This window comes from Pelophylax lessonae (assembly GCF_965119305.1).
Source record: "Pelophylax lessonae genome assembly, chromosome: 3".
Classification (NCBI taxonomy): domain Eukaryota; kingdom Metazoa; phylum Chordata; class Amphibia; order Anura; family Ranidae; genus Pelophylax; species Pelophylax lessonae.
The window spans coordinates 559,942,124-559,965,863 of record NC_138770.1 but is presented as its reverse complement, the minus strand read 5'-3'; the positions used below and the strand labels follow the sequence as shown (position 1 = coordinate 559,965,863).

At 47.1% G+C, this 23,740-nt stretch overlaps 1 protein-coding gene across 1 annotated transcript in view; it reads right to left on the bottom strand.

Moving 5' to 3' along the window:
• The window catches only part of MRPS5 (mitochondrial ribosomal protein S5), a 297,159-nt gene that overhangs the window by 22,275 nt on the left and 251,144 nt on the right, over positions 1-23,740 (bottom strand). Inside the window, exons 7-8 of the mRNA XM_082251224.1 lie at positions 15,730-15,776; positions 9,062-9,119 (exon numbers count right to left, since the gene is read on the bottom strand). Coding sequence (XP_082107350.1) covers positions 9,062-9,119; positions 15,730-15,776 — 105 coding nt within the window. The remainder of the gene's footprint in view (positions 1-9,061; positions 9,120-15,729; positions 15,777-23,740) is intronic.

Sequence of the window (23,740 nt, the reverse complement as noted above, 5' to 3'; positions counted from 1 at the left end):
CTTCATTTAGATGGAAATCTGAAACCACTTTAGGAAGGAAGGATGGATTCGGACGAAGAACCACCTTATCCTTATGAACCACCAGATATGGGGAACGACAGGATAATGCCACCAGTTCTGACACCCTGCGTGCAGAAGTGATGGCCACCAAGAAGGCCACCTTCTGGGATAAAGTAAGCAAGGGAATCTCCCTAATATTTTCAAAGGGAGGTTTCTGAAGAACCGACAACACCAAATTAAGATCCCAGGGCGGCAAGGGTGCGCGCACCGGCGGAGCCAGGTGCCGCACTCCCTGGATAAAACTCTGCATCAAGGAATGAGTAGCCAGAGGCTTCTGAAAGAGGATTGCTAATGCTGAAACCTGACCCTTGATAGTGCTCAAGGACAGTTTCTGCTCAACCACCTTTTGCAGAAAAAGCCAATATTCGGGCCACCGAGTAAGAACGTGGAGGGAACCCAAGGGATTCACTCCACGCGATATAAGACTTCCATGTGCGATGATAGACTTTTCTGGAAGTCACTTTCCTTGCTTTAATTAGAGTAGGAATAACTGAAGCCGACAACCCTTTGTCCTTCAGCACCTGGGTCTCAATAGCCAGGCCGTTAAAGCCAGCGATCGTAAAGCAGGATGGAAGATCGGTCCCTGAGACAGCAGATCCTCCCTGAGAGGAAGTCGCCAAGGAACGTCTGCGACCAGCCTGACCAGGTCAGCGTACCAGGCCCGACGAGGCCAGTCCGGAGCTACCAGGATAACTGGAATTCCCTCCACCTCTATCCTGCGAAAAAGTTTTGGCAACAACTTGAGAGGAGGGAAGGCATACAGTAGCTGATACTGCCCCCACGGGGCGACCAGCGAGTCCGCGGCGTCTGCTAGAGGATCGCGGGAGCGAGCTACAAACCTCCGCACCTTCCTGTTGAGCCGAGATGCCAACAGATCCACATTCGGGGTGCCCCAATGAAGACACAGTTGGTGGAATACCTCTGGATGCAGAGACCATTCCCCTTGATCCAGAATCTGACGGCTGAGATAATCTGCCTGCCAATTCTCCACCCCCGGAATGAATACCGCGGAGAGAGCTGGAAAAAATCGTTCCGCCCAATGAAGAATGCTGGCCATTTCTATGGCCGCCAGGACATTCTTGGTGCCCCCCTGGTGATTGAGGTAAGCCACTGCTGTGGCATTGTCCGACTGGATCCGCACCGGGCTGCCCCGGAGCTGCTCGGTCCAATGAATCAGACAAAGTCTGATCGCTCTCAGTTCCAATACATTTATCGGTAACCTGGACTCTTCCAGGGACCAGAGCCCCTGAGCAGATAATTTGGCGAAAATTCCTCCCCGCCCGGATAGACTGGCATCCGTGGTGACAATCGTCCAGTATTTTGGAAGAAATGACTTCCCCTGGCTGAGCATCGGAGACCGAAGCCACCAGACCAGAGACTCCCTGGTCCGCTCGCTCAGTCGGATCCGCTTGTCCAGGGAATCGGGATTCTGGTTCCATTTGAGAAGAATCTCCTTTTGAAGGATTCGGGTATGGGACTGGGCAAATGGTACTGCCTCGAAGGAAGCCACCATCAGACCCAGGACCCTCATGCAAGTCCGAAGGAAAGGCCAGTTGACGGACAGTAACAACTGAATCGTTGATTGAATCTTCTGGAGTTTCTCCGCATGGAGAAACACTTTTGCCAGGGATGTGTCTAAAATTAGACCCAGATATTCCAGCCTCCTGGTGGGAACCAGAGATGACTTCTGCAAGTTCACCAGCCACCCGAACTCTTGCAAAGAGATCATGGTGATCTCCAAGTTCAGCAACAGAGTCTGCGGAGACTCCGCACAAAGCAGAAGATCGTCTAGGTAACCTACAATCGATATGCCTCGCTGTTGCAACAGCGCCAAAACTGGGGCCAACACCTGAAGACCCGGGGAGCCGAGGCGAGACCAAAGGGTAACGCCGCAAACTGATAATGGTTCTCTCCTACGGAAAAACGCAGGAAACGCTGATGTCCTGCGTAAATGGGAATGTGAAGATAGGCATCCTTGATGTCTATGGACGCCAGAAAATCCCCCTGATGCAGGGAGGCTGCTACTGTGCGAATGGACTCCATCTTGAATTTTTGTACCCTGACAAAAAGATTAAGTGCTCTTAAGTCCAGAATTGGACGCACCTTGCCCTCTTTTCTGGGTATTGTGAATAGGTTAGAATAGAACCCCTGAAAACGCTCTGTCCAAGGAACGTGGACTACCACTCCTTGTTGCATCAAATCCGTTACTGCCCCCCGTAAAGCTTCTAAGCGATCCGGGGATAGTCGAATATTGGAAGGAAAGAATCGCACCGGTGGAAGTGATCGAAACTCGATCTTGTATCCCGACCGTATGACTTCGAGAACCCATTTGTCCGGGATTCTGGAAAGCCATGGATCCGGAAACCGGTGAAGACGTCCCCCCACCCCAGATATGGGTGGGGGCGCACCTTCAGGCTTTAGTAGTCTTATCTTCAGCTCTGGAAGAGCCGGACTTTTGTTTACCAGACCAGCGCCCCTTGAAACCCCCTGGAGGGGCTTTGGAGGACTTTGTCTTATCGCCCGACCCCGCGGGGCGAAAAAACTTTTTATGAGCGGAAAAGGAAGTGGCAAAAAAGTGCTTTTGCCTCCAATGAGATCCTTAATAATCTCATCCAAGGTAGCCCCAAACAGGCGATTCCCTTGAAAGGGGAGATTAGCCAAAGCTTTCTTGGAACCTTGATCCGCCGACCAGCACTTTAACCACAACACACGCCTGAGGACCACTGCTGAAATCGATACACGCCCCAACAATGGAGTGGCGTCCAGAGCGGCGTCACAGACAAACTGTAGCCCTTGCATCATCTGCTCCAGCAAGTCCGATACTGCCGGGGGGATACTTCTCCCCTCTAGGTCACGGCGTAACAACTTGGTCCATTCTGTCAATGTTTGTGAAACCAAACCAATTGCAATCACTGGTCTAAAGGCTGACCCTATCAGGGAAAAAATGGAGCGGGATAGTGCTTCCACCTTACGCTCCACTGGATCCCTAAAGGATGGAGCGTCCTCCAACGGGATAACAGTAGCTTTATTTAGTCTGGAAATCGGTGAATCCACCAATGGTGGTACCGTCCATTTTTTAAGTAGAGATTCCTCAAACGGATAGCGCCTAGCAATCCGTTTGGAAATACCAGGGGTCGGCTTTGGACGACCCCATTCCTCTTTAATTATGTTACCAAAACAATTGGGCAAGGGAAACACCTTCGCCATCTTGGTAGGTTTGAGAGTACCAAAGGGAATTTCAATATCAGCTACCTCTGCCGGTGTAACCTCAAGTCTTAAGGTTTCCCGGACAGACACAATTAGTGCATCCACCAATGCTTCTTCTTGTGCTATGGCGGAAGCAGAAACGTCCTCCTCACTATCTGAGGAGACGGTACCCGAGACCCAAGCCCCAGAAGAGGGACCTGCAGTCGCAGCGACAGGCTCAGAATCTGTATCTGATATGTCAGATGAAATAGGGGTAGGCGGGGGTCGTTTTTTCGCCCCCCCGTCCCTGACAGGCCACCTCCACCCGGGATACAAAAGACTCCAAAACCGCTGATAGTGCATCTACAGTAAGTGGAGAGTTGGAGGGTCCCGCGGTCACCTAGAGGGGATCAGGTGGGGATACATGCGTCTCAGGGTCCATGGCAAAGCCAGGAACCTGTCAGCAAACAAATGACAAAATTTGAAAAGAGAAGAAAAAAACCTTTTCTCTTTAAAGTAATCCCTCAGCGCAATAGCGCCCCTCAGTGACCACTACTTTGGAGCCCCCACAGAGAGAGAAGAGACACCCTCAAGGCTTAACATCCGATGCACAGAAGTTTCTTAATGGACTGCTCTCAGCGCTGTCCTTTACAGAACAGGAAGTCTTGTGGATCGTTTTCCCGAGTAAAGGAGGCGGCTCCGCTCCTTTACACGCCTTCCGGCACTCCCACTGCTACTCCTCGAGGTAGCTGGGTGTATCCAAAATGGCCGCCCCCATGCTAGAGACACCAGGCTACACCAAAATGGCGGCCCCGCGCGGCCTGCGGACGGCCTGTGGAAGGATGGCGGCGGCCTGCGGAATCCGTGCGGCCTGCGGGCGGATGGTGGCGGCCTGCGGATTCTGTGCGGCCTGCGGGAGGATGGCGGCGGCCTGCAGATTCCGTGCGACCTGCGGGAGGATAGCAGCGGCCTGCAGATTCCATGCGGCCTGCGGAAGGATGGCGGCGGCCTGCGGATTCCGTGCGGCCTGCGGGAGGATGGCGGTAGTCCATGAAGCTGCATCACTATGCATTAAGTAGGTGCTTGATCATATCACCCTCTCTTACATGACTACTTCAAATAGTAATGCCAGCGGCGTCCTGCCTCCTTTTATGGCGCCAGCTCTTTACAGTGACTATCAGATAGTCAGCTCCCAAACCAAGCCTCCTGGAGTGGTATCTCTTATTCACCAAATCACACTATCAAGAGGGAGATTTGTGAAGCATGTCACAGGATAGAGGGGGAACCCAGGATCAAGAGGGTCCGACCATCCACAGAGGGGCCCGTATCCATTCCCAAAACCCGACAGAGGAGAGGGGGAACATTCTACTCACCATACCGGAACAGGCGGGCACCCACTCCTAACAGAACCCCTCTCCACCGAGGTAGGGGGGCTATCGACCAATACGGACGCCGCGACTCAGTTTCCGACTGGTCGTAGGCGTCCTAGCGAGACGTTTAACTCGCGTTGTCAGTCCCCGTCCAGTGGGACTATGTCGCGGCCGACCCAGCGCGGAGCTAGGGCCTGCACGCGTTTGTAGGCTGACTGGGGTGACCACTGGATCTCAACATCCAGCCCGTCGCCCAATTCTAGCATAATTGTTTAAATATGTCGCGGCCGATCCAGCGCGGAGCTGAAATCTGCACGCGCTTGTAGGCCGGCTGGGGTGACCACTGGATCTCAACATCCAGCCCGTCCTCCAGCTCCAGCATACTTGCTTGAAGATCTCACAGGAACAAAAAACTGGAGAGAAAAAAAGCTAACTAAAAAAGCTTTATCTAAAAAATCTTGCCAGGACCAAAAGATCCCAGCAAGGATCTTAGGTCCTTACTCCTGACTAGACAGAAAAAAACTGACATCCTGTAGCAGAGAGAGAGAGGATATACCCTCTGGGACTGCCCCTAAGGTGTGGCCAGAACGTTTTCTTCTGCCTAGTGTCCTACTCCGGTAGAGGGCAGTATAACCCAATTTGATATTAATCAAAGAGGACTGCGTCTGTCAATGAGCGACAGAGAAATATATAATTTAAATAGGCTAGGAGCACATTTTTATGCACGGCAGCATTATTGGCAACCAACCAAAATGTGAGTTGTAGTTGGCTTAACATAGACACTTTTGCAATTACTGTGCAGATACACCATTCTAAATGAATAGCACCACAACGCAATGCACATAGTACCATGTGCTGTGGTAATGCATATTACCACAAATGGTTAGGTGTGAACCCTGACTAGTTATATTTGAGTTAATGCATAAAAAATTGGATGAAAAAAGTGTATTGCCAAGGCAGTCAGATACCCCTATCACTTTTGCAGAACATGTTAGAAAGAGTAAGCAGTAATAATTGCTAATGGTGGTTGTGCTTCCTTCCTTTCTTACAAAACTGCTACCATATAGGTAATAACATTTAGGCCCTGTTCACACCTGAGAGATTTTCTGGTAGAAGCTCTAAAACGCTCAACAAGCCAAATCCTATTAATTTTAATGGCCCCTGTTCACATCTGAGCGTTCTGTCACCTGAAGCAAAATACCTGTCGCTCAAAAAAGTACATGAGCTTTTTTTTGGCAGATTACAATCGATTTTTGGCCCCATAGACTTTATTAGAAACGCCTGACTTGAGCGTTTTACGAGCATTGTCTGCTCAAATACCAGCTCCCCACCCCTAATTTCCTCTCCCTCTACTCCCCCAAGTGCTTTATATTGGCTAAACAAAAACACTTGTTTCTATTGGCTAAACAAATGTTTCTTACTGATGAGGCCTTAAAGATGTACAGGGACAATATTACTTTATGGCACTGGTACAGACGATATTTTTGTCATATGGGAAGGGCCCCCAGACCTATTAATGCTATGTGTGGAGAGAATGAACAAAAACTAATTCAACCTTTAATTTACTATGTCATCTGACCCAAATCGTGTAGCATTTTTTAATGTAGAGGTATATAGAGGGAAAGATGACGCCCTCTGCAGTAGCCTATATAGGAAGTCCAAAACCGGGAATACTTTATTGCACGCTTCTAGCTTCCATCCCAAACCTTTAGTCAACTCGATTCCCTATAGTCAATATCTTTTTTGTCTATACCAGACTAAATTATTCAGACGATAGTACATTCAAGATCGAAGCCAATAAACTTCGTGATAGGCTACTGCAGAGGAGATACTCTCATACATCCTTAAAAAAGGCATTTAGAGGCACACCCTCACAGACAAGACATGACCTCCTGTATTCAACTAAATCTAAGAAGGAAAACAATTCATTGAGAATAATTACCAAATATTCAAATCAACATGCACAAGTAAGAAGGATTATAGAGAAATATTGGCATACCTTAACTATGGATCCATACCTTGGTCATTTTATTTCACAAACCCCACCCCCAAAAGCAACCTCAATTAGAGATAAACTTGTAAAAAGCTCATTTAAAGGAGAGTCCTGCAAAGATCCATGCAAATATAGGGGTATCTTTATGTGTGGATCTTGCAAATATATGCACAAAGAAAAGAATCCTATTCTACTTAATGGTCAAGTTTTCAAACCAAAACACTTTGCCAATTGCAGGACTTTTAGAGTCATCTTCATGGCTCTTTGTGATTGTGGATGTTATTATATCGGCAAAACAAAGTGAGTATTTTGGCAAGGAGCATACAGACACATCAGAAGTATGCAAACTTGCAACCCTGATTTACGTCTTGCCCGTCATACAACTCTTAAGCATAATAAGAAATTTCTAAATATAAAATTCTTGATTTTGGATCGTATCCATCCGAGCCCCAGAGGGGGGTGATTGGAACAAAATCCTCCTCCAGATGGATTCACAAATTAAAAGCTACGCAACCCCTAGGACTAAATGAAGCAGTATGCTTCAAACCCTTCCTAGAATGATTTTCATAAGGTGGGATGGAAAAAAAAAATGTTTACAGTACATTTGGGAATATGGAGAGTTATTATCCTTGTCTCTTCTTTTTTCTTTTCTAGTCCTTCTTTGCTCTGGAAATACCATGAATAGATATACTTTGTATACCCAATACCATATTGCATCTTTATGCCAATATGTAATTTAGACATACGCTTTGGCTGTATGTACACACTGTTAAAAAAATGTGCCACTCTGCAGATTTAGTATATTTATATATTGCTGATAAATATTCTGTGATTGACCAACACTACTGTTTTTGACCACTAGATGGCACTTCACATATTTGTTGTAATATGGTGATGATCCAGGCCTACAAATCGGACCACCCGGCACGGACAGATGTCCGGATTCTTATTTGTGGCTACTTGGAGGTAAGGAGGTCTATTATGATCTGGCCTACATCTCTCCCTCCCTCCATATTCCTCCCCCCTTGGAACACCTACCTGCGTGTGTCCCTATGGTGGCTTCCGTGTTGGTGGGACGCGTGCATGTGGCGTCACTCCGTCGCAATGATATCATTCACGCATGTGCGGTGTGGGGGCGCTGCGCACACACGGCCCGGGAGGCCAATTCTGGACAGGGCCTTGCTCACCTCCCCCATCGTACCCAGCTACAGCCTATTTAGATACATTTATTTTGCCTTTCAGTTTATTCATGCATCCGTAAACATCCACTGTGGGGTTTTTCTCTAGTACAGCAGGTCCACCATTGCAGGTAGTCTGGACCACCATTCCAATATATCCTTGATATATTTATATATACTCTATGTACATATCCTAGAATTTCTAGGACAAATACACTATTTTGTATCCGTTTCAACTTCAGGACCTTGTCTACTAGGTCTCAGTGGTTCTGGTTGTTCGGGCTTGGTACAGTATCCTCACCATTATTGCCAATAAGGACTTGCCGTTATAACAACATATATTGTCTGCATGGTTGGGAAGAATTTTTTTAGACCATGTTTTTATTAATACATGGAACCCCCATTTCTTAAATCACATGAATACTTGTGAAAAGAGGTCTGCATTTAGCCTGTATAAATTGAAGGGGCGCTAGCTTGGGGAAGTAAATGCCGCCACGTCTCGGCACAGTCTGCCCCTGAAAATATACATTTGTTTATTAGAGTGGTTGTAAACCCCATTCATGAAATTTGAGCTAAGCGCATAGATCTCTAGTGTTTACTAATCTCGCTCCAAAGCTCTAAGTGTTGTTTATCTCTGGTGCTTCATTCTTCTGTTATCAGCATGAGTCACTTCTGACAAGTTCTCACACACATGAGATAACATGAGCATAAAATTTGTGCCAGGAGGGAGCTTAGAGGGAGATAAGCAGGGAGCTTGTCTATTCCGAATACAGCTCTACATGTTCCTTTGTTCCTCTGCCTAGGTGGAGGGGGGGGGGGGTCCCTTTCCTCCAAAAAGCTCTCTGACACAGTGTAAGTCCAGTCTCCCCACTTTCTTCAATGTGCTGAGACAGATGAAGAAACATCATCTACAGTTTGCAAAGGGTGTAGATAGGGGAAGACAGCAGATACAAGTAACACCTATGCAAGAGGATTTGTTTTATTTTTGTGTATCATCTGAGGCTATTCACTACACTAGCTATATGTGAGGGTTTACAACCACTTTAATGATAACAATGAGAAAGTAAAAAGAAAGGTAGCATTAACATAAAATATAGCATAAACGCACATTATTATTATTAAGGATTTCTATAGCGCCAGCAGTTTACGCAGCGCTTTACAATATTAGAGGGAGACAGTACATATACAATACAATAAAATACAAGAGGATTAAGAGGGCCCTGATCAGAAGAGCTTACAATCTAATGGCACATTCATTCAACAGGTAAACTTACTGGTATGATTGTTGTATCGTTCTATGTAATGCAAATAATGGACAGCTCTGTTCTTTGCCTGTGTCAAGAAAGTATAAATTCAAGGTTAAAACACACATTTTTTTCAAAGTTAGAAAGCATATACTGCATTGTATCCCAACCAGCAACGCTCAAGTGAGGAATCTGTAGAGGCAGCGACATACAGTGCAAAATACCAGCAGTATGAAAATGGGATTTTTGACTTACTGTAAAAGCCATTTCTCTAATGTTCATTCATGGACACAGCTCCTAAACTTCTTAACCATTGGGTTATACTGCCCCTTACAGGAGTAGGACACTAGGTAGAAACGGGCAGTCCCAGGCCTATGGGCAGTCCCAGGGGGTATACTACCTCTCTCTGCTATAGGTGCTCAGTTTTGTTACAAGCAGTGTCAGAAGAATTACAACTCCACAGAGGGGTGGGTGCTGTGTCCCTCAATAAACATCAGAGAAATGTATTTTATGGTAAGTCAAAAATCCCATTTTCTCTTTTGTTCTTTGACCAGCACAGCTCCTGATCTTGCAGAGTTAAACATGAGGTGTGGAACAGCAAAAAAGAAATTCCCAAGGCTAACTATAGCCAACCAAGTAAACAGGAGCTCAAACAAAACAACTGGAGCTCACCTGAAAAAAACAATACACCCTCAAAGAGGATCAGATCCTCTAAACAGCAGCCTGCAAAAACCTTGCAGCCAAAGGAAGCATCCGCAGATGCCAACACATCCACCTTATAGAACTTTGGGAAAGTGAGCTCCAATGACCAGGCGGCCGCCTTGCAAACCTGCATCACTGGCGCCTGATGACGAAAAGCCCAAGAGGCACTGAGCGCCCAAGTAAAATGTGCCTGGACAGGGAAAGGAGGAACCTGACCCTAGTTGGAATAGACCTGAACCACCGTATGTCAGATCCATCTGGAAATGGACAAACGGACAACCCTTTCCGAGGCACACCCGTGAGCACAAATAGTGAGCTGACTTCCTAAAAAAACTCTGTAACTGCCAGGTACACCCCAATTGCCCGGTTCACATCCAAGACATGCAAAGCAATTTCCTTCGGAGGTGTTGGCCTGGGACACAGGGAAGGCAAAACAATGTCTCCATTCAAATGAAACTGAGACAACCTGAGGAAGGAACAATGGACAGGGGCGAAGAACCACCTAATCACTGTGAACCACCAGTAAGGTGAACGACAGGATAACGCTGCCAATTCCAAACCCTACGTGCTGAGGTGAAAGCTACAAAAAAAGGCCACCTTCTGGGACAGCGTAAGAAGGGAAATCTCCTGAAGATTCTCAAAAAAAGGCTTCTGAAGGACTGAGAGCAACAGATCAAGGTGCCAAGATGGCAACAGAGACCGCACTGGAGGGGTCAAAAGCCTAACTCCCTGAAGAAAAGTACACACCAAGGAGTATGGGGCCAGGGGTTGTTGAAATAAGACCACTAAGGCCGACACCTGACCCTTGAAGGTATTTCAAGTTTCTGCTCAACCCCCCCCCCCCCTTTGAAGGAAGGCCCCGACGAACAAGAGCATAGGTTAACCCCAAGAGACTCAAACCATGCAATGTACGTCTTCCTAGAAGTAGGTTTTCTAGCTTTTAAGTGTTGGAAACACCGACTCAAAACTGCAAAGCAGGATAGAACATTGGTCCTTGGGACAGCAGATCCTCCCTGAGAGGAAGCTTCCAAGGAACATCGCCGACCAGCCGCACCAAATCGGCGTACCAAGCCTGGTAAGGCCAATTCGGGGCCACTAAGATGACCGGAATCCCTTCGGCCTTAATCCTGCGTAGAAGTCTTGGCAGAAGTTTGAGAGGAGGAATGACATAAATCAGACGATACTGACCCCATGGGGCCACCATTGGGTCTGTGGCGTCCGCCAGAGGATCCTGCGACTGTGCCACAAACCTCTGCACCTTTCTGTTGAGACAAGATGCCAACAGATCAACATCGGGATGCCCCACTGGAGACACAACTGATGAAACACCTCTGGATGAAGGGACCACCCATCTTGGTCCAACGCCTGCCGACTGAGGTATTCTGCCTGCCAGTTTTACACCCAGGGAATATGTACGGCAGAGAGGACTGGAACAAACCGTTCTACCCACCTTAGAATGCCAGCTACCTTCAGAACTGCCAGGACACTTCTTGTACCCCCCTGGAGACGGACATAAGCCACGGCCGTGGCACTGTCTGATTGAATACGCACTGGACAACCCTGAAGATGATCCGTCCAATGTTCCAGGCACAGTCTGATCGCTCGGAGTTGCAAGACATTGATAAGTAGTCTGGACTCTTCCAGTGTCCAGATCCCCTAAGCAGAATATTTGCCAACTGAACAGCCTGGCATCCATGGTGACCACTGTCCAATATAAGGGGAAGAAGGATTTGCCCAGCTGAAGCACGAAGCCACTATAACAGGGACTCTTTCGTTCCCCGGCTCAGCCCGGGTTTGATTGTCCAGGGACTACAGATTATTGTTCCATTTGGCCAGAATCTCCCTTGCAGGAACCTCATATGGAACTGTGCAAATGGAACCGCCACGAAGGTAGACACCATCAGGCCCAGCACCCATATACAAGTCCGGAGGGATGACCATCTGCTATACAGCAGGAGATTAATTGCAGCCTGTAGTTTCTGGAGTTTGTCCAAAGGAAGGAGCACTCTGGCTAAGGCTGAGTCCAGAGTCAGACCCAGATAGTCCAGCTTGTGGACAGAGCCAGAGCAGACTTCTCAAAAATTCAGAATTCAACCAAACTCCCTCAAGCTCCTATGGTGATTTCCAGGTTTTCCACCAGAGCAGTAAGACTCTGTTCGCAGAAGGATGACGTCCAAGTAGCCCAGTACCACGATCCCCCATTGGCATAACAATGCTGGCACCAGGGCCAACACTTTTGTGAAGCCTTTAGGAGCAGAGGCGAGACCAAAAGGGGACGCCACAAACTGAAAATGCTCCTCTCCCACGGCAAAGCGGAGAAACGCTGGAGACCGACACATATTGGAAAGTGAAGGTAAGCGATGGAGAAAATCCCCCTAAAGCAGGGAAGCCACCACCGCGCGTACTCCATTCTGAACTTCTGCATCCACACAATGCAGTTCAGCACCTTGAGGTCCAGAATTGGACGCACCTTGCCTTCCTTCCTTGGGACTGTAAATGGGAGTAAAACCCCAGAAAACGTTCTGAAGACGGAACCATCACCCTTTAAAGTAAAAGGTCTTGCACCGCCCCAAAAACAGCCTGTAAGCGGACTGGGGACAGTCGCACGTCGGAAGGAAGAACTTTACCGGAGGGTAAGAACGAAACTCGATCTTGTAGCCGGACTGAATGACATCGTGGACCCACTTGTTCTTGCACCAGGGTAGTCTACGGGTTCGGGAACCAGTGAAGACATCTCCCCACCCCAGAAACGGGTGAGGGCACACCTTCCTGCTCAAGGAGTCTTGTCCACGGGTCTGGGGAAGCCCGCACTTGACTTGGCAGACCAAGTTCGCTTGGATCCTTCAGAGGAGGAGGCCCCGAAGGGCTCCGATCCCTTGTCAGTCGACCCCGAGGGACGGAACAACTTCTCATGAGCAGAAGGGCCTATGTCTACAACAAGGGTCCTAGCCCTTAGTAGCTGGCGGAAGAAAGGTACTCTTTCCCCCGTGAGACCTTTAATGATGTCCTCCAGAGTAGCATCTAACTAATATCCTTGAAAGGAAAGATCAGTCAAGGCCTTTTTAGACGTTTTGTCTGCAGACCAGCATTTGAGCCAAGCGACGTGCCGAAGGACCACCGCTGAAACTGAGAGCCGAGCCACTAGGGAAGGCGCATCCAAAGAGGCAGATAAACTGTAGCCCCTGGACCAGCTCGTCCGCCAGCTCAGCAAAGGGAGGGGGGAGCTATTCTCCCTCCAGGTCACAATGTAAAAGCTTAGCCCACTCTGACACACCAGGGCAATAGTAAAAATCGACCTCAGTGCCGAAACAGCCAGGGTGTACAAATTGTGGGCCACAGCCTTCGCCTTCCTGTCAGCTGGGTCCTTACAGGCAGGGGACTCTACAATTGGAATCATGGTTGCCTTGTTTAATCTAGAAACTGGAGGGTCCACCACCGGTGGAACAGACCACTTCTTAAGAAGGGACTCCTCATAGGGGTATCGCCTAGCAACTTGCTTAGGGACCCCGAGGGGACAATTTTTCAAAATAGGAGGGGAAAGGGAACTCCTTTGCTGCTCTGGATGGCTTGTGTGAGTGCTAAAAAAAGCACCGCCGCCTCCGTCACAGCCGCAGCTGTGTCCTCTAACTTTAAGTCTCAAGCACAGATAACAATCAGAGCGTCCACCAGCGCCTTTTCATGCGCGGTTGCAGAAGCGGAAGAATCTTCCTCACTATCTGAGGTTTCAGGGTGTGTGGTCGCAGACCCAGCAGGGTGATCCACGTCCACAGCGGCCGAGAAGACAGATGAGGCAGGGGAAGGCGGGGGGGGGCACATTTTGCCAGCCCGTCGCCCAAAAGCCACCTCCACCTGGGACAAAAGGGACTCCAGGACCGCTGTCAGTGCATCGATGGATGGATGGGAGCCAGAGGGCCCCGTGGCCCCAGAGAGGGGATCAGGTGGGGAGATGTGATACAAAGACTCCATGAGACACAAGGGGGACACCGCAAAAAAGTGTAAAACACTGCTAAGAGAAAACCCCCCACTGCACTGGCAGCACCACCCAGTTGGCAGTCACAAAGCACCAATTGATCCTCAGCAGAGAGGGAGAGGACCCCACCAGACTCCCCACCCCGCAGAAACCAGGCACCACAGCCACTAGGAGAATCTGCACTGAACGAGTGGCGATCAGGAAATGAAAGGATCCAGGAAGTCAGCACCAATGGATGAGGAGGGGCACCCACTGAGGAAATCGCTGCCCAGAGGGCTCCACTGTCATGGCCCCTGCTATTTTCAATGGCAAACCACAGTAAAATGGCCGCTGGACTACACAAACATGGTCTCTGTGCATTGAGTACACAAAATAATGGCACCACAAGGCTCCCAGGGACCCAGGAGGGATTCCTAGGCCTCAAGGACAGGCTCAAGCAGGACAGGGAGCCTTGGCAGGAGCCCCCACTAAGTACAACCCCCCGCACAGCCGATCGTTCAGTCGCCAGCGGCGCACCCCCCCCCCCCCGGCATAGCGCCCTGCCCCCACCCCAGACCACCCACACAGCCCCAGCATAAGTGGAGGGTGGGTAGGATGGGGGGGGGGGGGACAGATGAAGGGGGGTGCCTGACAGGAAGGAGGGAAACCCGGGGGTCTGACTGTCCCAAGGAGGGGCCCACGCCCACCCCAAAACCCTCAGGAGGAGAGGGGGGGACAGCTACTCATCATACCAGGAACCAGGTGGGCACTGCTCCAGACAGAACCCCTTGTCATCGAAAGGGGGGGCTGTCGGCCAGGAGGTACGCTGCGACTCGGGCCGAGACGCAGTCATATGAGACCTTGCGAGGCATTTAACTTGCAGGCAGCCCCTTTCCGGTGGGGCTATGTCGCGGCCGACCTAGCGCGAGGTCTTCCCACACTCGTTTGCCAGACTGGGGTGACCACTGGATCTAGATTATCCAGCCCGTTGCCCAGTCCGGCAGTTGATTGTAGATCTCACAGGGAAATACCAGGAGAAAAAATTCTATCCAAAAGAAAAAAATTGCCAGGACCAGAGATCCAAGCAAGGAATTAGGTCCTTACTCCTGACTAGGAAGAAAAAAACTTAGTACCTCACCTAGAGCAGAGAGAGGGAGTATACCCCATGGGACTGCCCATAGGCTTAGCCAGACGTTTTTTCTGCCTAGAGGGCAGTATAACCCAATGGTTAAGAAGATCAGAAGCTGTGTCCATCAATGAACGAAAGAGAAAAGAGCTGAGAGAAAATCACAATCAACATGCCGTTTTGTGCATAAGGTGGCTTGATAAGGATTAGTACACTTATAAGTACTTTAGCTTACTGAAAAAAGTCCACATCATTGTATTCTGGTAAAGCAGTCCTTCAGCTATGGCCTATTGCTTTCTGTTTGCTGGCCCCTGTGAGAAGTCACCGCATGGAGGGCCTTCTCAGGGTAGGCTAAAGTCTTTGTGTGCAGAGTGGCAGTGGGTGCATGGGCTCTAACCACTGAGCACAAGTGTTGGGGGGAGCATCTATTCCCCCCCCATTGACACCAACAATGGGCCACTAATTCTCTTCAAAGTGACACCAATGATAAAACACTGTTCTTTCTCCGACTGACACAATCATGAACTAGAACTCTTTCAACTGACACCAGTGATGGTAAAATATTCCTCTTCCCAATGACATCAACGATTGGATACTACTCCTCCACTAACATTAACGAGGCACTATTCTGTCTCCAGCTGGGGTATTTTGTTTACTCCTAATGAGGCTGTGGCAATCCTTCCTACTACTTGCCCTTGAGGCATTCCTCCTACCACTGCCTCTGTGGCATTCTTCCTACCACCAACCCTGGGGCATTCTTATGACCACTGACCCCAGGGCCTTTTCTTTATTAAAAAAAAAAAAAAAAAACTCTTCTATTTTGGTCATAGAAGCATTCCAAATGTCATATAGGATAATATACTGGTTAAGGTAAGCATCACAAATAAATCTTGTTTACAAGGAATGACAACAAAGTCTTACTTTTCTTAGTGCTATCATTCTGTCGCTGGCTTTTCCAACTGCAAAACCTGAGAAGAGAAAGGAAACACTGCATTACATGTCTAAAAAACAACTGCTTTGTAATCACCCGTTTGCATTTGACCAAGGTTCATTTTTTTTTTTTTTGCACATAGGGTAGAATGGCGTAGGTAGAACTGAGTTACGGGTAGGTACATTGTAATGGTCAGGTTTATAGCTGTTTAACCACTTCCCTCCTGCCAAATAGCAAAATGATGGCCGCAAAGTGGTTAAGTTATCCTGACTGGGCTTACATATGACGTACAGCAGGATAAGACGCGCAGCATGGCGATCGGTGGTGCGGTGTGTCGCTCTGACACACCGCATCTCCGATCTTGGTAAAAAGCCTTACCATGTGATCAGCTGTGTCCAATCACAGCTGGTCACATCGTAACCAGGAAGTGCAGTTTATAGGCTTTTCCTCTATTCGCACTGACAAGGCGTGGGTAGAGGAGAGACGATCAGCGGCTCTCCTGATGGGGGGGGGGGGGGTCTGCACTGATTATCACCAAGGATGCCCACCTGTGCCCACCAGGGATGCAAGTAAGTGCCCATTAGAGATGCCAATCAGTGCCCATCAGTGCTGCATATTTGTGCCTCATCATCAGTGCCAGTCAGTGAAGGAGAAAACTTACTTATTTACATCATTTAATAACCGAAACAAAGAGAAACTTTTTTTTTTATTTTTTTCAAAATTTTCAGTCTATTTTTATTTGTTTAGAAAAAAAAAAAATTTAGTGGTGATCAAATACCAACAAAAGAAAGCTCTATTTGTGGGAAAGAAATGATAAAAGTGTTGTTTGGGTACAATGTTGCATGACCATGCAATTGTCATTTAAAATGTGACAGCACTGAAAGCTGAAAATTGGCCTGGGCAGGAAGGGGGTATTTACTTGTTGGTAACTGATCTGGGGATGACACAAACCTCATAGACTTTCTCAAATTGGCACGCATTTTGGGCTTGCCAATTACCAAGAAAAGTTCTGTTGCCCTAAACATTTCAGTTTCTGGCCAGTACCTATCCTCCCCAAAGGTCAATGTTTCAATAAAGTAATCTCAACTCACAATCCTTAGTTCCTCCCTGGTCTCGACAACCCTCATGATTTTTCCTGACTCACAGTTCCAAAACTATACCAAGCATTCTTCTCTAAAGGCTGAGCTTTTTAGAAGTTAAAAGACAAATACCACATACTCAATATGGAAAACTTTAGATACCTCCAATTGAAATATTGCAAAACTAAACTCAATACAGCTCACTTCCAGAACTTTTCCCCTTCAAAAATATATTTGTACAAGTTCCCACAGCTTGTGGAATTGTGTCTTTAATTTATCAGACATTCACCTCAACTAACTTAGTAACCCAACATGCCTATGTGCAGAAAGAGAAAATAGATTTGGCCACATCAAAGACACAAGAGGAGTAGGAAACCATGTGGACTGCTCTCTCTAAATGTTCAACGTGCTAGCTCTCTTAAATCTGATTGCAAAGTTTTAATGCTTTGGTGCTAATTACCTATTAACCGGTAGTCGTGCGGCGGTCAGCCCCGGCCAGGCAGAGTGACGTATCGATACGTCACTCGCCTGTCACTGACTTGCGAGCCTATTGCGGGCGGGCGCGCGCCCGCCGAGGCGCGCGCCCGCCGCGGCTCGTTCACAGACAAGTCAGTGCGTGTGACCGGCGGACTCGATGTCCGCCAGTCACACTACGATCGCTCCTGTGAAGGGAGAAAGACAGAGCGGCTTGTGTAAACAAGCTGCCCGTCAGTTCTCCCTGTGTAAAAGTGAAGATCTGACCGTTCTACTATGTAGAACTGTTGATCTTTGCTTTTACACCAATAGCAATGTCCCTGCACAGTTAGAATCACGCCCCTAGGACACACTTAACCCCTCCCTGTCCAATAAAGTTAACCCCTTCCCTGCTAGTGTCATTTTTGCAGTAACAGTGCATATGTATAGCACTGATTACTGCAGTAATGTCACTGGTACCCCCAAAAGTGTCAAAAATGTCAGTCAAGGGTCCGATCTGTCCGCCGCAATGTCGCAGTACCGAAAAAAAAAAAACACCAAAAATGACAAAAATCTTTCCCTTTGTTAGTAAACGCGATAACTTTTGCGCAAACCCATCAAAATACGCTTTTTGCGATTTTTTTTTACCAAACATAGGTAGCATAAAACAAATTGGCCGAAAAATGTTAAAAAATTTTGATTTTTACATTTTTTTGGGGAATTTCATATAAAAAAATGTGAAAAATATTGTTATTTTTGCAAAATTTACGCTCTTTTTTTGTTTATAGCGCGTGATCAAAAAATCGCACAGGTGATCAAATACCACCAAAAGAAAGCTCTGTTTGTGGGAAAAAAAGGACGTCAAATTAGTTTAGGTACAGCGTCGCACGACCGCGCAATTGTCCGTTAAAGTCACGCAGTAAAAAATCGCAAAAAAACCCCTGGTCCTTTAGCAGCCAAATCCTCCGGGGCTTAAGTGGTTAAAAACTCCCTACAATCCCCTCCTACCCTAAAACAGGCTTTTAAGGCTGTCTCAATAATGGCTTGGCCCACAAATAACTCACCCCTAGCCCAAGCTTTATGGTCTTACTCATAGTCTATAAATAGGACAATAAAAAAAGCTACCAGTATCCCATGAATACTCACACAAAGTTCATATGGCTCTGGCAATCTTGAATTACATATGCCCATCCACAAATGGAAATAGGGTTCTAAACCAAATTAAATCTGGACTCCTGATGAATGTTTTGTATTGCATGCTTACATCGGCCCAGCTTACCACAATAATTTGTCACTAAAGGCAAAATTTTTTTTAAGTTTTGGATAGAGTAGTTTTTATTGCCGTCTCTGTCCCAGTTAGGGAGATTCCCCCTCTTGAAAAATGAGAGTAAAAGAAAATCCCAAATTTTGGGTTGACATTGGAACACTAATAGAGGATAAATCTAATGGTGACATACTGGGATTGCCTCACTTTGTAGGGATTTCCTCTCACTTCCTGTTTTGGCAATAAGTACAGGAAGTAAAGGAAAATCTCTGTTTGTTTTGCCTTTAGTGACATTTTAAAGTATGTATTACTCATACCTTATAGACTGCTGGGGAAACTGAAAAACACCGTAGCAGTCGGTGCTACTAGAGCGATATTCACAATCTTCCAGGTCCTGCTCAGGTACTATGCAAGTGGCTACCCCCCATCCCTCCTCTCCAACTTGTCCAATCGGAAAATGCCCTGTATTCAGTGAAAAAAATACAAGGCATTCTCTGAATGGTGGTGGTGCTGAGCGGGTGACCCCCTATTAGAACCTCACAGAACCTGGGCAGGAACCAGAAGATCACGGCTATCATTGCAGTAGTGTTGACTACTACAGTGATTTCCAGCTTCCCTAAGTGGTCCATCAGGTAGAAGCAATGCATACTTACATAGTACCAAGCTGGACCAATGTGATAAAGCATTACAAATAGATCCTAGAGTTCAGCTTTCAGACATGACGTTAATGGCGTGCTCCCAGGGAATACAGGAGGAGACATTTCCTTTACCCACTTTTTTTTTTCTTAATTTCCCTTTCTTTCTTAAATTGGTAGTAAACTCTGTTACACCACTTGTACCTACAGGTAAGCCTATAATAAGCCTTAGCTGTAGGTACTGTGAATATCTCCTAAACTTGCACAGTTTAGGAGATATTCAGAACACATGCAGCCGATGACATCACCAGTGCTCGAGCTCTAAAGGTCCGGCCTACGGTGCTGGACCTTCACAGCCCGTGGCAGAAACAGCCGCTCCCATGCACATGGGAAAGGTGTTCTGCATAGGTCACAGAAAAAAGTTGGTTGTATGGAGGGTGAATGATGCACAAGGTAACACATAAATGAGTCAATTTATTATGATAATATTGTGTGGAATGCACACTGTGCAGTACAAGTCATGATGTTTCAATGATAGACAGAAAACAAGACGGACAACATGTAACAAAAATACAAAAACCGGCCGGTACAAAAGAATGACTTATCAGGATGAAAAATAGGGGATGTGGGAAGTTCACATGGAGTGTCTCAATATTGAGCTTGTTCCTCTCACATAATTGTGTATGGCCTGATAAGTTCCTTGTGGAAGCTCGGGTGCGATCGGGAGAGCGATATCACTAAATGTATGGTGCAGAGGGGCTGATCCGGTAAGACAGGGGTTAATTGGAGAGGAGATCGATCCGGATGGAGGATCTGCTGGAGGGATAGTCAATCCTTTTGCATATTCCTCTGCATTGCCTACCAGGGCTGGGCTGTAATGCAGTTGAGTGTCCTGGTATGTGGGGAATGCCTAGAGCAGTGATGGTGAACCTTGGCACCCCAGATGTTTTGGAACTACATTTCCCATGATGCTCATGCACTCTGCAGTGTAGTTGAGCATCATAGTAAATGTAGTTCCAAAACCTCTGGGGTGCCAAGGTTCACCATCACTGGCCTAGAGGGTGTATGCATGCATCGCGGCGACAGTAAGCAGCTGAGTGGCTGGTGTGTATGCAATTGCACTGGTATGATGCCAGGGTTTCTGGGGGACTTTGTAAGGTACAATGGTCCTGTTGATAGTATAGCTTATACTCAGTGTATGTACCATTGCTCGTCATCCCTTGCTCCTCTATTGGCTTTTTTTTGGCTTTTCTTAGTTGGCGATGTGAATAACCCCTCTCCCTGAATCTTTGGTAAAGGTCCTTACTTTCCTTAAGATAGTCCTCTTTGTTTGTGCAGTTGCGCTTGATCCGCAAAAATTGGCCTGTGGGGATGCCATTTTTGAGCCGTTGAGGATGGTGGCTGTTGATTTGTAGTAGTGTATTTGCAGCTGTTGTCTTGCGGTATGTGTTGGTGACTAGTTGGTGGTTTCCACTCTTATCCATAGGTCCAGGAAGGATATCTTATGTTGGGCGGATGTTCCTACCACGACACTTACTCCTTAACAAGATAGCATTGACATGCATTATTTGCCATTTTTTCGGCCCCTCCAGAGTGTACTTCATGGTTAGCTACAATCGATTTGATTGGACCATACACACGCAACTAACCTAGGCCCCCACACACCATGACACGACCACCGACCTATATTTCTGTATGAGTCAAATTTATTAAGCGGTCTTAATGACCTCTATAGACGTCTCTTTACAGTGGTCGATGCCTCTTACACACATATAGTACCCCCTTTATAGATTAGGTGCAGTACCTATGTGACTGTGGGCCATGTCCCCTTTGTTGTCTTGCTGTCATGTTGTCATGGTTTTCATGTGTTATTTTCACATCCCTTCTTTCTATCATCCTATGCTGACCCACATGTTTCTCAGCACCTCTCTTCTTTTCCATGATAATGACCCCCTACCACTTTAAGGATGTCTCCTGTATCATCTTTTTGCTGCTACATGAGGAATCCATCTAATGTCCTTTTTAAATGCCAAGAATGCTTTTACCCCTACCCGCTAAATCATCCAGACATGCCCCAAGCATTTATTGGGGGAAAAAAAAACACTTCAGAAACTTCCCCACCCACTTGATTACTTGAGTTCGTGCAGCTGTGAAGACTACTTATAAGGGACCAGCTGCCGACCTCATGAACGTCCAGACGAAGCTACGCCACGGCCAGCGAAACTAGTTGACGTCATCAGCCCGGCCGTACACACACTACACTCCTGTAGTGGATGGCGGATGCGAGGGAAAGGAGCGCACGGCTATCAAAAAATGAGACAGCCGAGTCAGGAGGACACCGACCGTAAGAAAGGGAAGGAGAGCGGCAGACAGCAGCCCAGTAAGCAGCCAAGCACAGGACATCCGACAGGACAGGTACTTTTTGCGGGGCGAAGACACAGCCAGAACTTACAGGTACATACACTGAGTATAAGCTATACTGTCAGCAGGACCATTGTACCTTACAAAGTCCCCCAGAAACCCTGGCATCATACCACTGCAATTGCATACACACCAGCCACACCATACTGTCGCCGCAATGCATGCATACACCCTCTAGGCATTCCCCACATCCCAGGACACTCAACTGCTATACAGCCCAGCCCTGGTAGGCAATGCAGAGGAATATGCAAAAAGATTGACTATCCCTCCAGCATATCCTCCATCCGGATCGAACTCCTCTCCAATTAACCCCTGTCTTACCGGATCAGCCCCTCTGCACCATACATTGAGTGATATCGCTCCCCCTGTCGCACCCGAGCTTCCACAAGGAACTTATCAGGCCATACACAATTATGTGAGAGGAACAAGCTCAATATTGAGACACTCCATGTGAACTTCCCACATCCCCTATTTTTCACCTTGATAAGTCATTCTTTTGTACCGGCCGGTTTTTGTATTTTTGTTACATGTTTCCGTCTTGTTTTCTGTCTATCGTTGAAACATCATGACTTGTACTGCACAGTGTGCATTCCACACAATATTATCATAATAAATTGACCTATTATCATAACATTTATGTGTTACCTTGTGCATCATTCACCCTCCATACAACCAACTTTTTTCTGCGACCTATGCAGAAAACTTTTCCCATGTATGCTATTTTGGTTTAGAAGGTGAATACAATACTTACTGAATACACTTAGGTTTATACACAGACACAGGTATTTTATCCTAGGTCCGCACCAACCCCAACAACCACAATTTTTGACAACGCTCCCATGCACATGCATGGGAGTAACGTCATAGCGCCCCTGGCCACTCATGTAGCTGGAGGCCGCAAACACAGAAGGCAGACAGGGGGGAAGATGTCAGCCACCTTAGCAGTGACATTGCGGTGCCAGAGGGCTTTGTTCTAAGGTAAGTCTATCATAATGTGCTAGTATGCGATGCATACTAGCACATGATGACATTGCCTTGCAGGGATTTTTTTCTTTTTTTAACCACTTAATGAATAGCCACGTAGACCTACGTCGGCTGACTTTGCGTGGTTGTATCATTACCCCGGCGAGCAGGAGGGGACGTCACCCCCCTCCCGCCGCCTTCCACGTCTTTGCCCGGGTCTCCCGTCCCACCGGCTGGATGGAGTCCCGATCAAAGCTAGAAGTGGCTGCCATCGGGTCTCCGATCACGTAACCCGGAGGCGGCGTTCATGACGTCACGCCGGGTTACTCTGCTGCTAATGGAGGTCACATCCGGGTTACTCCGCTGCTAAAGGCGGCAGATTCAAGCGTGAATGTATTCAAAAATGCAGTTTTCGGCGTTTTGAATACATGGAAGTGTAGTAAAGGGATCTAGGGTCTTTTAGACCCTCGATCCCTCCATAAAAAGTAGGGATGATCGAACTTTTCAAAAGTTCGGTTTCGGCCAGAACATCCGAACTTCCCGAAAGTTCGGCCCGGATTTCAGAACCCCATTGAAATCAATGGGACCCGAACTTCGGTAATCAAAAAACACCATTTTAAAACCCAATAAATGCCGCTAAAAAGTGCCTAGGGTTCTGGGTCATGCCCCAGGGACTATGAATCACACAAAAAAAAGTTCTTAAAAATTGTCATTTTTGATAGCCAATTATTGAAAAAATTAAAAAAAAAAAAAAAGAGATATTTTGATTTTGGATTTAGTGTCTGGGGGTCTAAAAAGTGTACATGTGAAGTTTCAGCTCTGTAGCATGTCCAGAACCATAAAAAAAAAAAGATTATTTGTATTTTGTCACTTATAGAACAGGGATATGGCTCCGCTCTTTTCACATCTTGCCGGTTTAGTATCAAGCATTTTTTTGGGGGTTATTGGAGGCAGGCAAAACATCAGAACTTCTGTGTAGGGGTATATATACACACATACTTATATGTATATATACCCATACACATATATAGGTGTGAAAGTAGCAGAACACTATACTTTTGCTAATGAAATAATTTGCACTAATATGGCTCCGCTCCTATTACACCTATATATGTGTAACTGTAAAATACATACAAGAGTGTGTGTGTGTATATATATATATATACCCCTATACAGAAGTTCAGAT